The sequence below is a fragment of the Nannizzia gypsea genome, genomic scaffold (assembly GCF_000150975.2).
Source record: "Nannizzia gypsea CBS 118893 supercont1.9 genomic scaffold, whole genome shotgun sequence".
NCBI lineage: Eukaryota > Fungi > Ascomycota > Eurotiomycetes > Onygenales > Arthrodermataceae > Nannizzia > Nannizzia gypsea.
In genome coordinates this window covers 274,639-289,944 of record NW_003345193.1, presented here as the reverse complement: position 1 = coordinate 289,944, position 15,306 = coordinate 274,639, and the positions used below count along the sequence as shown (strand labels likewise).

Here is a 15,306-nt window from a genome sequence, read left to right as displayed (position 1 = left end):
CGCATCACATTAAAACAATTCCCATGTCCTCACCCCAATCGGAGCTCATCAGGAGTCCAGCCACCGATCACAGCCTTAAAGCATCATCAACCCACATCCCCTTTCAGCAACTCTCAACCCCACACACCTGTCTCGGTATCACAATCAGGCCAGCCTGACCAAGGCCCCAATGCTACCATCGCCGCAGACAACCCTGAACCCGAACCCCATTCCCCAAAACCCCTCGATACCAAGTCATCAGACCCATGAATTTACGACATGAATGTCCGACGATTTTACATTTCTTCCACTACCATATCTTACTACCTCTTAACTACCTTTCATCCTGTAGTATATTTTTGACTCATGCCCAGGAGGCCATTTCTGCATTGAGGAAACTTGAAGTTTCCTCATGTCAAGCCGAACGGATTTGAGTGTTCAGCTTAGAATGCATGTATACGTTGCCATTTCCTATCATCTATACAGCAAGCTCTAATGTCTTGTCTAGTGTGTTTATTGTGGAAATTGTTTTTACTTACGGATCATTGGGGACAATAACGACTCATGCAGATATGAATTTTCCTGGCTTATCCTAGCTAACTATTCAGCTTACGGGGTGTAATAATAATGTCATTCACCATTCTAAGAGCCATATCATCATCTACAAAGCTGACACGGAATTCATCAAGGCCCCCTCGATTTAGTCATACAGGCACCTTCACACTAAAAATATGCTCGTGTCGCTACTGATGCTATCAATATTGCCGAGCCGACCTGGATTGTCTAAAGTACAGCCGTCGTTGTATATCAAATTACTGGTTAGTCATTATTCGGAGGGTTCACATGAGCATTTCCAGTTGCTTAACGTGTAATCGTACGATGTAAGGCCGTCGTTTTATCCAGCAATGAACCGAATTGCAAAGAAAAAACAGAATGCACTATTTTCAAGAAACTCCTGCCACTCTGGAGTTTTCTTGGCGATTTTTCGCGTGTACTTCTCGAGTTGATTTGCACAATTAACGAATACCGTTGATGGGTTGTTATACTTTCGACAATTATTGAAAATCAACGTAAAATCGTCAAAAAGGCCTTTTGGAGTAGTATAAAACCCAAGTTCCAGCCTGTCTTCCATCGTTGACAGGTCCATTGGCTGTTCAATGACATCATAATAACTGGGGGCTTCGTCTTTGTCAACAGGGTTAGTAAAAGGCCATGCGCTTTTGTGGTTTCGGATCAGGCCCAGAAATTGCCGAAGTTCTTTAAAATAAGGTCCACCGTGTGGCAGTATCCGTGATAGTTCGTCCATGTCAGGAGACCAACCGGCTGCACGAATAGCCAGGATGGAGAGTGGATCAATTGGTGTAATGTCACCGTGGCTGTTAGCCCATTGCTCAGGTGGCTGATGGATAACATGATTTGTGTTGAAGTTACGTATCTTGGCTAGAACACATTCCTTCTGCTTGAGGAGCATACGGCCAGCCTCAAGATACCTCATTCGGGGAAGCAAAGAACATTGCATCAGCGTTCCCCCTTCATAATCCTTAATATAGCCCGCCCAGATAGCTTTATTGAGAGTGATATGTTTTGTAAAGCCCTGTTTTTGAAAATAGCCAGTGGCATAATCATCAGCGTAAGTTAAAAAATGCATCACTGGGGAAGTAGCTCTGATATAGTCTTTCAGATGAGCCATAAGATGTGCTCCATATCCCTTGGCTTGCTGGCCAGTGGAGATTGCACAAAACACAATTTCGGCAAACTTGCGGCATCGGAATTCCCGATATGCTATTCCACCGATAACCCGTAGAGGCATTTTGACAAGGGCTATAGACACATGAGTACGGTCGTAGGCAAGACGTGCGATATACTCTTTGGGCATTTTTGGAAGTTGTTTTTGGAAGAGGCATTTAAGACCTGTGAGAATAATTGTGCTTTCTCTAGAGCCATCATTGTTGACTACCCGATACTCTATTTCGCCTCTTAGCTCCTCCAGTACTGCAGGCTTGACAAAGTTAGGGACATACTGTTGTATCTAGGGGTAGTGGTATGGTTACTTTGTCCGGAAAAGGGGTCCACTGAGCGATAGTAGGAGGGCTAACATCCAGCTCCGTCGGTTCGTCATGAGAGTCTTTGTTCCTTTTGGCGCTGGGGCCGCTCGCAAGTTCTTTGGGAGCTGGGCGTTTGGCACCGAGGTGACTTCGCGCGTCGTTAGCCGGAAGTGCTCGAGACTCTGTTTTGTCCATCTGTACTGGGCACGGTGAGGTTCAAAGTTAGGATAAGTAACTGAAGTCTATGCAAAGTATCAGAGCTTAAACAGCTGTATCCTTTTCCCTGAGTAATAGAGATGAATCTACAGAGTACGGAGTACTCCATAGTTACTCCATAGCAATGGTTCGTTATTATTGAGGCGAAACCTAAACTCAAGTAAACAATGTTTACTGAAATTGTATTGGCCGAATTTCGGGATGTAAGTAGATCCGCGCACATGGAGCCGGTTCTCGGGGCGCCCTTTCCTAACTAGGCCTGGAATTAGCGTGGGGAAGCTGCGCCGCTTTGATCGTTCTGACCAACGAGATACAATAACTAGGTAACCTCCGGAGCCAACGAGGCCAAGCAGCGCATGCAAAAGCAGGCAAGAGTAGGCAGTGCACGCAGAGCGCCGAACAAGGGACATTGAGCAGTCAGACGATTATCCAACAATTAACGGCCTTGGCTGTGCTGCGTCCATGCCAAAGCCAACATGGGGTAACTAACTAGCTAAATATCAGCCTATAGTTAAAAGCTGGACATCTCTTCATTAACTACCCTTGACGCCTTTGCTTCTCTCACGTAACAGCTGCGCACTTCATTCACGATGATACCATCACCAATTATCTATCTTACTAGCATAATCTTAATGCTAAATGACCCGTTGCATATTTACACTATGAAGCGGTCTAACACGACGTCGATGACTTCTTTCACTCTTCCAGATCTCCATAAACAGGCAGCTGCTATCTTCGATTTTACTAGCGATGGAGACTCAATTCGGGTCACGGTCCCTATAAACAGCACCTGGAATTACTGGGAACATTGGCTTAACCCGCATTCCTTCATCTGTGACGAGGTTACGTCCGTATCTGGCCGCGGTTTCGTCGAAATCTACTATTTTGATGACCCTTCTTCTTCTCGGGGACTGCATCTTCGGAGCGGAGAAAGTATGTCGTTTGGTCCACGTTCTTCGTCTACTTGGCGTCGTGCATATTCTACTCGTGATCAAGAGGATTTTGTAGCCAACTTAAAGGGAGACCGATCGTTCCACCGGAATGTTTGCAGTGCTATCATCGACCGAGACCGCATGGCTTTCCTCTCTTCGACGCCAATCTTGCTACGCCAAATGTTAGCTTTTCTAGGTCTATTTCAATTTTCACGTCCATTCCGTGAATGTATACTTGACCTAATGCTTGCGATTCAGTTGAGAGCAATTTTCTATGCTAATGGTTTTTGGATACATCATCCCACAATTCCGTTCTTTTGGTGGTGGGAATGGCGACAAATATGGGGAGAACCCCGCGTACCGGAATGGGCATATGAGTTTAGGTGGAAAATGCTGAAAGTAATCACGTATACTGTTCAGGGAATATGTTACTGGGTTGGAAGGCTATTCCTCGGGATGAAGGGCAGCTACCCGGAGTATACCCCCTAGTCAGGGGTGGAGGTGGACATGTTGTGGGAGAGGGGAGAGTATAGTTAACTGCTTGGACGAATCATATAACTAGTTAGTGATGATATTGCAAGATATTAACCGATAATATAACTCGTAATTAAAATCCATTAGGTTCTAACTTATAGTAGTTGTGACTTTACATAAGAGGTCTTAATTCTATCCAAACGCCCGTCTTTAATGGATTATGGGCACCGACATGTCTATCAGTTTATTTCAGGGTCCTCTTAGGCATGGTTACACCCGCGCTAAAAGCATGTTCTATAGTAGCGCTTTAAAACCTTTTCCAAGGGTGCCATCCAAGCCCAAGAAAGCGGTAACCTGTCCAAGGTGATCAACACCGAAGAAAGATTCTGTCTCACCCTTTGAATTGGTGCACTCCATCCACGGTAAGCCGAACGCACCGGATTCTACGGACCGTTCCGTGTTTGATACCAGCGTCTGCTTCATGTCGGCAGCAGTTGCCTGTACTCACAGTCAGTGGGAAACAGAGTATGATACCGTCCAAATACACAGAATGGCCTACCTTCTCCGCCACTTTGATAGCAGCTTCTTTGCCAATCACAGCCTCCAGCACAGGTACATAGCCTTCCGGCTTGATGATAGTTGAGTCCCTATTCACCCATAGTGCATTGTATAACGCATCAATGCAGCCGGTCAATTTTTCAGGGTGATCGGCTGCAACGGCACAGAGAGCCCGCTGGACCTGCATGCAAGTCAGTGAGAAAATCACAAGCAAAAAACCAAACCAGAAAGAAGAGTCATCAAAATTAATATATGTATCGCAAGGGCCGACCTTCACCGCCGGAGATTAACTTACAGCTAGAGTAAAGACGGGAAAACCGTCTGGCATAGCCTCAGTAATGGGAACTCCCAGTAGCTTTGACCATCGCAAACGCTCCATGTTGATCCATTTATCCTTGTCTGCGGGATTTAAATTATATGAAATTAGACGAGCACTGCATGAAGTGGGAAGATGGTCAACAGCTTACTTTTGATACGGATTGGAGGGACGTTCCCCGTAGCCTGGATAATCCCCCCGAGCAGGACAGGGACATACGTCGTGGTGCATTTTGCAAAAACAGGGGAGTTCTGGTGTCGTCAGAAGCACATGTTAGAATCAAAAAAGGCCCCATGCAAGAAAACAAGAAAAAGAGCCTGGACAACCAATCTCGCACTTACTCTTAGCACATGGTAGGCGATGTAGGCAAAGGGGCTGACGATGTCAACATAGAGGGTGATCTTGGGCGCAGCCATGTTGGTGTCCGTAGAAGGCAGGCCGGGAGCAGCAGAAAAGCGCCGGTCGAGCGACAGCACAGCGATCGAAGATGGAGCGGCCGACGAGAGCGATAGATGCTGACTCCTGCAGGCGTCTGTTAATTGTGGCTAGGGATCACGTCCATGCATATAACTAATTGGGGGTGTGGGAAAGAGATCAATCCCCGAGTTATATCAGCTTGAACGAATAACTCGATCAGGCGGAGGTTGAGGTTGAGGCTTGACCCACTGAGATCGCAGGGACCGAGGCATCGCCAGCACCGCACGCGGGCTCAGGAGGCGACGGAGGACCATCTGGCAGACTAGGCTGAGCTGGTAGTTACGAGCGGCGTAAGGTGAAGTCGAGAGAGCGTGCAGATGAGGCGTTGGACATCTGAAGCTCGACGTTGAGGCTGATGTTGAGGTCGAGATCTCGCCAGGCAGCCGGCTATTTGGCCGTCGTTTAGTTACAACAAGCGCCAGCCGCAGGGATTAACTAACGTGTTGTGAAGATCAACTTCGTCATCCGCATCAGAGCAATCATGCTGATAGTCGAGGAGCAGCGTGATGAGCCCCATACTCCTCTCTGTCGCAGCGTTACACGTAGTTAGCTAACAGACAGTCCTTAGAGGCAAAGAGTTGCATCCCATGGAACCAGAGGCCAGCAGCGTGGACGGTGATCAAATGATTGATACCCCAGTGAATAACGATGTCAAGCCTCACCAACTGCCTGCTCGATGGGCTTCTCTCATGATACTCTGCTTGTCATCGAGTCCTTCCCTGGTTTCTCCTTTGGCCATAACGGATGGTCGTTAGCTCTGTCGCAGCTTCTCTCGAGGAATGTGTTTATATTTATACCCGGCGAGTCGAACTGCAGAGGGCGTCTTCTCCGTCTCTTCCATCGGTTGATGCGCTGTCGCAGTTCGACACGGGGAGATACTCTTTTACGGGCCTGTCTTGTTCCTGGGCTACTTGATAAGTACTTCAAGTCTGACGTTCGACGGATATCAGCCGTCTCTCGGTAGAGGCGGCCAGACCCCAGAATGCTACACAGCAGCAACATCACCATGAGTGAGAAGAACACAGCCGAAATACGCAGTCCAGATGCAATGGAACGTCGTCCAAGGACGTTTCTAGACCCAGAGGGTGGGACTCCTATAGAAACCAGCCCAGATGAATCCTTCGACAGGCAGAGACGCCGGGCGGAATACAGCCATCGACCGCCGGTCTGGAATATAAGACCGCTCCAAAACGACCCGCTAGAACCGTCAGACTCAGAACAGAGTCCCGGTATCCGGCCAGCTCATCGAGATCCGGCCGTTGCAGACGCATGCCAGTTCTGCTTGCAAAGACTTCCAGACCCAGCTCTGCCGTCTAACAATCCAGTCCAGCGGCCCTGTCCAGCGCTAGAAAAACCGTCGACTATGGGAAGATCTCTGCGAAAGACGTTCTCCTTCTTGCGAGATCGGTCCAAACCGTCTACTTCTACCATCCCGCCGTACAACGATAGCCCGATAATAAACCAAGATCTTATCCTTCCACGTCTCCAGGCCCGTGGTCGGCTTCCCGATGGCACGGTTTACGAAGAAGGCAGCACAGTAGCCACAGACAGCGACAGCTACCCTCCCTCCAAATCCTCCTGGTCCAAATTTACCGACTTTGTTACCAACCTGCCCTCCCGTTTAAGGGCGTCGACCCGAAGGAATAACGTCAAGAGAAGGTCGCCATATCAAACCGTAGCTACGGACTCATTGGGCTCTTAGTATTTTTGAATACCGCTCTCATCGCTGTCATTACTTTTTTTTGTTACCCTGTTGAGCTTCTCTCTAGTTCTCTACACTCTTCATTAGCATGGGCAACTTAGGCGTTGGTCTATGTTTCTACGTCTACCACTTAGCATTACGACAATGGAATCAGTTGTATAACTAGTTATCCCTCCAGTTCTGTTGGTAGTGCACAGAGAAGACAAAAATAAGCTGTAATTGAATTCATAAGACCGAAACCTCCAACTCCATCGCTAAACGCTTGATCTACTAATAACTATGATTTGGGTCTTGCACCATGCAATAAAATGAACTCCTACTTCTTCCCCCAGTCAAGCTTTGGATCAAAATATCCCCGCTGGATACGGTTGATCGTAGCCGGTTGTAAAAGAGGTGGCTCGTCATCGTCTTCAAAGATGTACTTCGGGTTAACCGCGCGTTTCACAGGGGTACCAGCCGGGCTATCGGCCCCGAATTGCGACAGGGCTGGACCATTTGGAGACTGGCGAGTAGGCTTTGGAGAAGCATAGGCTGACTGTGGCCGAAAGCTCTGCTGGACCGGCGGATCCAAACCAACGGCCTTCATAACGAAAGCGGCGATGTTATCATATGTCTGGTTTTTTCCAACCAAGTACGTTACCATACCCCCAAGCCCCCGGTCTCGCCTATTATAGGTCTCGAAGAGGTACTTCCCGATCTCAACTCTGGTCTTGCCAGCGTTCTTCTGTCTCTCAAGCATGTTGCGTACCTTAACTCTCTCGCGAGAGTCCATATCATACCGATACAGCAGGCCATCGACTTCTACAACGCCTGAGTCTCGATTCTGAGGTCCTCCATAATGCACCGTAGAGCCGCTCTCTGCGTTCTGGAAGTTATACGCTTGTCCTACGTCGAGGACATTTTGATGGCGTATAGAACTCACTGGGCTGATTGGGTATGTGATAGAACCTCTACCACGACAGATGGGGTTAACAGGGCTTATTGTACGCATTGAGGACAGAATCCCAAAGTTAAACGTTGATACTTTCTCTAGTAGCAATAGGGAATACAAGGAAAGATTCAATCTAAGCAGTTGGTGACCGATATCTTGGTCAGTCGTTTGCTTAGAGCGCAACACCGATAACAGTATATTGAATCACAACTTTGAGGTCGGTGTAGCTGTTTTCAACTGCCCTTTAGTGCGCACCTGGAGACATAAGGAAGGGTATATGTCAAAGGAAAAGCGGAAAACTGATTGCTCAATAAGACAGCAAAGGGCAGCGGCAGGTAGTATAGAGAGAAATAGGATTAGAATGAAGGAAAAAGGAACGTAAGTATAAATGATGCAGCTTTTATATCAAAAGCAGGGCCACTTGACAAGAATGATTCCAGTACTTTGGCCGGGCTAGTGTGAACTCACGGAGGTCTGTAGAATATATGAGGTCATCACCATGAGTGATTCCAAGCAGGCAGGTAGTATCCATGGACTTCTGTAGAGCAGGGTATTTCCGCTAAAGCTGACCTTAAAGAGCATCTCGAAGATCTAGACATGAATAAAGGAGAAATGGTGTGTTTTGAAAGAAGTGAGAGAAACAAACATTATTTCTAGACACTTATCACTAGTGCCGGAGATTCACAGGGTATAAAAAGTATCATACACTCAAGTAGAACCTCTAGGAGTACAATTTATAAAGGGTATTTAGTGAATCAAACAGTAATCTATCCTCGTAAACGCCACGTAGGTTACCTTGTTGTCAAGTCACATCATAACTTTAATCAAGCACGAACATAGTGAGTCGAAGGGAAGCAAAGCTAAGATAAATTATCAAATAGGGTATCACCGTGTGATTAAAACAAAGTAATAATGATACCAGGAACCGAGTAAAGAGCTGTGTGTATAGGGCAGAGCATGGTATTCACTGGCAGAGTAGACAAATTCAGGAGTTAACCCCTACTGGAATGGATAGGGTGAAGGCAAATCATAGCCAGAGAACCCAGCGAATCCCCTTGAATGCTCCGAATGCAAGTAGCCGGATAATTTTCCAGACCATGACACTGATCCAAACAATCCAGAAAAGTCCCATAAGCATCCATTCAAAGATTGCAGATAATAGCGTGATGATAGATCGTATTCGGCGATTCCGCTTTCTCAGGCCCTTGTTTAATATATTCTCCAGTTTTTTGACGGGAAGGGTACATTTTGTCCCTAGTTCACTTGCTAGGACCTCGGCCTGGGTATTTAATGATTGAATGCGAACTGTGAGCGTACCGCTAATCTGCCTCTCAAGATATCGGATACTGGACTTCATAGGCGGGGCCTTAACTTCAATGAAATCTTTGATTGCCTTATTATAGGCAGCGGCATGTTTGTCAAATTCGGCGATTGTTTGTCTGGCGGCAAGGGCAGGCACTCCTGAGCTTGAAATATACGGGCCGACATTGGTGTAGTTAACCGGGGCATCCAACCAGGAGTGAATGCAAGATGTAGGAAGGTTCTCAGCATAACGACATATTTCCAAGGCTTTAATACCTGACGATAAGAGACGAGCACGAGCGAAGGAAATGTCTCGTTTATCAATACGGCCAGAGCAGCGGATATATCGAGCAGTCCAGTACCTCATGATGTCGTCCGGTCTTTTTGATGTGGATATATTCCGACCGGTCGTACCTCTATTTGAATCGGGGCTTCGAGCTTCTGTTATTATCTCATCCTTAGAGGGACCATCCCTCTCATTTGAGATTTCGGTTGGTGGAGTGGGCATAAAATCTGGAAGATTTCCTCGTTGAACTGCAGAATTATCGGAGTTCGCCCTTTGTTGATCGCTGAATGAATCTTCCTCCGTAGGTAACTTGGTATCTGCATCCACATATTCCGATAAACTAGACGCAGACGATCGCCTCGAGTGGCCTAAATGATCTTTCTTCCGTATTAAGTCTCCCACTCTCAATACCTCAGTCCCGACTATCTCAGCGATCCGGCTTCCTTTAAGGAGCCTCTTCCAGTCCTGTTGGCCATTATTGCGCGTATTCTTTGCAGGTGAACTGTCTGATCTTCGGAAAACTGGGGTCCTTTGCCCCTCGGGCCCCGAAGGAGAGCCTGGCGGAGAGAGATTGGAAGTTGTGTGGCGATGAGATAGAGTGCCAGAATCACCCGGCGATTCTGTGGAATCCGTATTCTGCCCTTGTTTTTGCCGACTGGGCTTCCTCGAATGGCCTAGATAGAATGGATGCCGTCGGCCAGGGGATGTAGAACGGCCTCGTAGAGGTGAAAGGTTTATTGACATGCTTGGGAAGAACCCCCTGGGCCCGGGAGTGCTGAAAGGACTGATGTCGTCATGATTCGGCATGTCCTGAGAGTCATTTATCCCCCCATCACTTGCCAAGGAAGAGCTCGAAGCAGCATATTCGCGACGTGGCGATAGATGGGGATTGGATTCAAGATCCAAGTTAGGGAGAAGTGTGTTTTTCGGGGTATTTGGATGCCTCAACTTAGACTTATGCATATTTTCAGTATCGGAAGAACCTTGATTTGGGGTGACAGGCCTGTCGCTATTTAGTATAGTAGTGTTTCTTCCAGCGGGCTTGTCGTTATCGCCGGATTCTTCAGCTTTCGCTTCTAATATGGAACGATTCTTTCCCCAACTTCCGCCCTTGTAGCTACCGTATGAACGGCGCGAAGATTCAGAGGAGCTCCGAGGTCGTTTCTTAACTGGAGATTTGCTTTGTCTTCTCAATCTGCTATGACTTGGAGTCAAGTTAATCGGCTGGGCCAGTCGATGTCTTAAGCGCCCTCTTTCAGTGTTTTGCTGGCTCTGGGTGCCAGGTGGTGTAGCTGTACTGAAGGGTTGGATATGCCCTATTTCAGGGTCGGTATCAGCATGTATGCTAGATTCCTCCATGGAGCCAAGAGATTCCACTTGACTTGCACGGGAATCAGGAAGCGGTATGGGTTTGATGCCATGAGGGAACAATTTTTTCCCATTTCGATCTTCGACCTTGGCCTTGTTGCCATCCTGTTCGTACCAAACGATATCGGCAAGGAGATCTAATGGAGTTGTCGCCCAATCCATTCTCGGGCGACGTCGCACAACCTCTCCAGATTTGGTATGTGTCAAATCCTGATCCGACTTGTCTTCTAAATCGATACTGGCCGCACAGGGGTTAAATTCTGGCAGATCGATATATTCATCAGGCCTCCGCAGATGTAGATCTGGGGATTGAACAATAAAATCGACCCACTCTGAGACCTTCTCAGTATCTCCCCATCCTGCCGCTTCAGAATCAATAACTTGTCTTTCCCTATATCTCACTTTTCGATTGCGTAAATACTGCAAAGGATTGTACTGTCTGCCTTCTGAGATATCATTTTGGTATTCACGATTTGTTTGATGTCTGCCGGACGCGTCTCCAGTGGAAGGTAGACGTGGAAGATGTGGAAGTAGGCGCAGATAATTCTCAAACAACTCAAAGTGTTGTTTAGCCTTCTCAGTCCTGGCAAGAGTTGCTTGCGAGAGTTGAACCTCACCATAATGAGTGGCTCCATATCTAAGATCAACTGTACCCTGAGATTCTGATGGTCTTCGCGTTGGAGTTTCAATTTCAGAGTGCCGAGGAGACTGTATGGGGGACTGTATACCGTGAGGTCTGGAACTGACTATAGAGGATGATAACCTGGTGCGCTGGGTCCCGCTTGAAGCCGTACGGGCTGAAAAACTCCTGTTGCGCGAGTCACTCAGACTTAAAGCAAGGTTGACAATTTGAGCAGGATCTGTATCCAGCCCAACTGATGGAGACTGACGAATATGTACGCGTGATGAACTTTCCGGGGTATACGGTACATCTCTTGGGTCATCCTCTTCATGTGATACAACATTTGAGAGCGGTGAACTGCCAATTGATGGCTTGGGTGTATGAAGCTGACGACGTTGCTGAGAGTTGCGTTTGGGGATGACCAGCTCACTATCATCACTTTGATGACGGATGGCGTCTTTGCCCCGTCGACCCACACTCCTCCAGGCAGAGTTCGAATTTGATGGCCCCGTGGGGGATTCCAGTCGAAATGTACTGCTCGATTGCTTTCTATGTTTCCTCTGGAGAAGATAGTCCGATCCTGGTGAGGGAGTTTGGTCCAGGCTTTCGCCCCTTTTGGAACTGGGGGTGGCTACTCCATAACCCCCTGGAGCATGTCTGTCCGAGTATTCACTTCGGCCTTGATCTAACTCTTGAGAAGAACGGGCCATTGGAGCTATGAATTGACGATAGCTCCAGGAAGCTGGCTGATGAAATGTTATCAAAAACAAAGCTATAGCTATGCATGTGATTAGACCCTGCCTGAGACATGGGACTAGGTCAAACAAGGAAAATGTGATAATAGTGCGCCAAAGGAGAAGTAGGGCAAGTTCAGATTGACACCAGCCTGGTTGGAAAGCAGTTGATAATCACTGCCGTCTCCATTCAAAAAAAAACGAACATTCGAAACCGTCGTTGATGTTGATGTTGATGTTTGATGTTTGTAGTTCGATGAAGATCCGCAGTTACTCCTTTTTTGCCTCTTTGGGGGAGGCCTGCGAGTGCAAACAGGACAAACATGTCACGTGAAGACCGCCTTGCGTACGCCTTGATATAAAAAGCCGCCAGCAGGAGAGAAAAAGGGGGACAAGAAAGATACGGACGGAGAGTCCAGTAATTACGTTTTGCAATTCTAGTAGATACATTGAGATCTGTTTTACAGCAAGAAACTAAAGTTCTAAATGATGGACAGGGCTTTTGAATGCAAAGATGGTTAAGGAAAAGTAATCGAGGAACTAGTGTCCCAAGCTCTCGACCTGGAGACATTTGAGACGGGCTTCCGTTTGAATGACCTAGAGCAGTTCAAATTAGTATTCAATCTAGTATAGAAACAGAGGCCAATGCAATAATAAGGGGTAACATACCTCCATGGCTTGCCTAACTTCCAAAACTCTTCTTACATCGGCCAGCCAATCCTTGCTGAGCAATTTCGACCATCCGCGAAGGGCATTCATCTCACGAGCGGCGTCGTCAAGGTTGCCCTGCTGAAGCAGCTTCTCCGTGCGAGTGAGTATACTCTCAACATCATCTCCGCTGGAAGAAACTTCTTTCTTGAACATAACTTTGCTCATCAGGTAGCTGGTAGCGTGGCTAGCAACTCCCGCATCTTCGGGGAGGAGGCTTGCCTTGCGGACCTCATTAGCGACTCGCCTGAATCGGTCAATTATCTGGGCAGACGATGGAATTCCGCGTTGATAAGCAGTGGGGTTTATTGAAGAGATGGCGGCATTGACGATGGGATCTTGGCCGGCGAGGCTCTTGACAGCAAGAAGTTCGTTGATGAATGGCCGAGGCATGCTCTCACTCTCAAGAGCACTGTGGACAGCGTCAACAGCGACTTGGAGCTGCTGGGTGGTCAAATTGGCACCAATAACGTCGTTCCATCCGGCGGTCAGCTTTTCCAGCTCGGCAACCTGGGCGGAGAGCTCAGACAGCTTGCTAAAGCGGCCCTCACGCTCCCTTTCAACAAGAGTATCAACGTCGTTAAGGAACTTGCGGTTCAATTCGATTGCTTGCTCAACTAGTTCATTTCTAAGTCGCTGTTCTGCAACCGCATTGGCTCTCTCAATCTCGGTCTTGATCTTTTCCTGGTAAGAGTTAGCAAGCTTCTCGCGCTCTGTCTCGTATTCTTCACGATATTGGGCAGCCTCTTCTGCGCGAGCCTCATCGATTCGTCGAACAAGTTCGGTAGCAGATCGGTCAAATTCTTGGTGAGCGTTCTTGATTTCCTCCTGAGCCGCAGCAAGCGCCTCCTTCTTAATACTAGAAATTTGCTCTCCTAGCTTCAGGAAGTCCTCCTTTGCTTTGGCAATGGGAGCGGCGAGCTTAGAAGCAGACTCATCCGCATTTATAACAGCAATAAGTCCGTTAACAATCTTGGCCAATTCCTGGATGGCTGGGTCATCTTGTAGAGCTGCCAATGGCTCAATGCTTGCAACTGTAGCAACTGCTGGCTTCCTTGGCTCATCGAGCGAAACGGCGGCTTTCTTAGTGTCAGTAACCGGGACTCTTTCCTTGCTTTCTTCCTTCTTGGAGCCGGTCTTTTCGGAAACTTTCTTGTCATCGGCAGCTGGTCGTTTTGGCGCAGATTTTGAATCATCACTGGGACGAGGCACTTCGGCATCCACAGCACTCATATGTCTTCCCTTATGGGATACATCACTAGTGCCGTCATTCTCAGACACCTTCCATGAAACACCGCTCTTGCTGGGTATAGTTACTTTTTCGCCTTCATTTCGAGGAGCAGCCGGGCGGGTGTTGATGTGTCGGGTAGCATTGGGGAATCGACGGCGGAAATCAAGTTCCTCGAAGTACAGTACAGCCTCCTCGCCGTAGGGAATATACTCCGTAAAGAAATCGTGGAAGTTATCGGATCTGAGAGAAAACCACACTCCTCCGGCATAGGCAACTCCCGCAACGAGAACGAGATACAATAGCGACCTGCCGAATTTTCCCTTGGCCTTAGGAGTAGGAGGCGGTGGTGGAGGAGCACCGGCATTAGCTTTCGGGGGCTCAGGCGGGTTTACCGATGAGCCATGGGAAGTCTGAGCAGCAGGCGAAGAAGATGCCGATTTCGAAAGACCTTCTGGCGTTATAGCCGAGGCAGAGGATGGAGAAGGTGGTGATCGAACATTTGGCTCATTGCCACGGGTTGCGCTGGTAGTGAATGTGGCATATGAGGTTTTCCGGGCTGGCAATACACTGGCAATTGAGCTCTCAGAAGGCCAGCCGGCGCTTCTAGCTTTGCTATAACTCCTCTAAAGAATGAAACAAGGCACCGTTAGCAGACAATCGTCTAGTATTCTGGACATCGGAAGGCGTTATACAGACCTTGCTTATGAGGTTTCGTCTGGATGTGGTGAGCCTTTGCCGGGTCAACGAGCCCAGTCCTCGGGACGGCGCAATTGAGTTGCGCAGCATGCTGGGCGTTATATGCCGCTGGATTGTCGACAGAAGCTGGATGGCTGTCTGCTCATGGGCTGAGAGGCAGAGAGTGTGCTGTGTCGTGAGAAGGCGACGTCGAGTGTTTTGTTTGGTGACAGCAAAAAGTGGTTTCGGTCGGAAAGAATTTAGCGCCGCTTTTATGCTGTTACGTCGCTGCTTTAGTTAAGGGTAGACAAGGCGCTCTTCCAGAGGCAGCTTTTGAAAGACATTCCATTTGGTTATACTTGGTATAGCAGACCATGGCTTAGCTGATTACACTTGCTCGGCACCGAGGCCACGGAGTAACAGAAAGAAAGGGGAGTTTGCAGAGTGGTAACAGCGGAAGGCATAACAAATTACAATGTGAATAACAGAGAAACCAATATTAACACCAAGGCAGGGCATGACGGTGGAAAAAGTAACAGATATTAAATCGTAGATAACAGGAGGAAACACACGCCGCAAGTTGATATCTAATAAAGTAGAAGAGAGAGGGAGGGATGGAGAGGAAACTCCATCAAGAGCAGTGTATAAGGTAGACTGACGACGGATACAGGGGAGCTGTTCCAAGATGTTGTCGGTTCAATATCTCATGGCCAGGGGGTATGTGAAAGGACGCCAATGAAACCGTACTAG

General features: G+C 47.9%; 8 protein-coding genes across 8 annotated transcripts in view; 3 read left to right on the top strand and 5 right to left on the bottom strand.

Annotated features, from left to right (window-relative positions):
* Positions 1-249, top strand: part of MGYG_08342 (hypothetical protein) — a gene marked incomplete at both ends in the record, with an annotated part of 1,535 nt that extends 1,286 nt beyond the window's left edge. The window contains one exon of the mRNA XM_003169390.1: positions 61-249. Coding sequence (XP_003169438.1) covers positions 61-249 — 189 coding nt within the window. The remainder of the gene's footprint in view (positions 1-60) is intronic.
* Positions 250-874: 625 nt separating this feature from the next.
* On the bottom strand, positions 875-2,219 carry MGYG_08341 (histone acetyltransferase GCN5; the record flags this gene model as incomplete). Its single annotated transcript, XM_003169389.1, has 2 exons — positions 875-1,978; positions 2,031-2,219. The coding sequence occupies 2 exons, from the start codon at positions 2,217-2,219 to the stop codon at positions 875-877; spliced, it is 1,293 nt and encodes a 430-aa protein (XP_003169437.1).
* Positions 2,220-2,830: 611 nt separating this feature from the next.
* On the top strand, positions 2,831-3,661 carry MGYG_08340 (hypothetical protein; the record flags this gene model as incomplete). The annotated part of the gene is made up of 1 exon (XM_003169388.1): positions 2,831-3,661. The coding sequence occupies one exon, from the start codon at positions 2,831-2,833 to the stop codon at positions 3,659-3,661; it is 831 nt and encodes a 276-aa protein (XP_003169436.1).
* A 279-nt stretch (positions 3,662-3,940) lies between these two features.
* On the bottom strand, positions 3,941-4,936 carry MGYG_08339 (2-hydroxychromene-2-carboxylate isomerase; the record flags this gene model as incomplete). Its single annotated transcript, XM_003169387.1, has 5 exons — positions 3,941-4,144; positions 4,206-4,385; positions 4,500-4,603; positions 4,672-4,771; positions 4,862-4,936. 5 exons carry the CDS (start codon positions 4,934-4,936, stop codon positions 3,941-3,943), a joined length of 663 nt encoding a protein of 220 aa, XP_003169435.1.
* A 1,067-nt stretch (positions 4,937-6,003) lies between these two features.
* MGYG_08338 (hypothetical protein) lies at positions 6,004-6,699 on the top strand (the record flags this gene model as incomplete). The annotated part of the gene is made up of 1 exon (XM_003169386.1): positions 6,004-6,699. One exon carries the CDS (start codon positions 6,004-6,006, stop codon positions 6,697-6,699), a length of 696 nt encoding a protein of 231 aa, XP_003169434.1.
* A 316-nt stretch (positions 6,700-7,015) lies between these two features.
* On the bottom strand, positions 7,016-7,690 carry MGYG_08337 (hypothetical protein; the record flags this gene model as incomplete). Its single annotated transcript, XM_003169385.1, has 1 exon — positions 7,016-7,690. One exon carries the CDS (start codon positions 7,688-7,690, stop codon positions 7,016-7,018), a length of 675 nt encoding a protein of 224 aa, XP_003169433.1.
* A 967-nt stretch (positions 7,691-8,657) lies between these two features.
* On the bottom strand, positions 8,658-11,918 carry MGYG_08336 (hypothetical protein; the record flags this gene model as incomplete). Its single annotated transcript, XM_003169384.1, has 1 exon — positions 8,658-11,918. One exon carries the CDS (start codon positions 11,916-11,918, stop codon positions 8,658-8,660), a length of 3,261 nt encoding a protein of 1,086 aa, XP_003169432.1.
* Positions 11,919-12,482: 564 nt separating this feature from the next.
* On the bottom strand, positions 12,483-14,667 carry MGYG_08335 (hypothetical protein; the record flags this gene model as incomplete). Its single annotated transcript, XM_003169383.1, has 3 exons — positions 12,483-12,539; positions 12,612-14,504; positions 14,578-14,667. 3 exons carry the CDS (start codon positions 14,665-14,667, stop codon positions 12,483-12,485), a joined length of 2,040 nt encoding a protein of 679 aa, XP_003169431.1.
* Between the last annotated feature and the right edge of the window lie 639 nt (positions 14,668-15,306).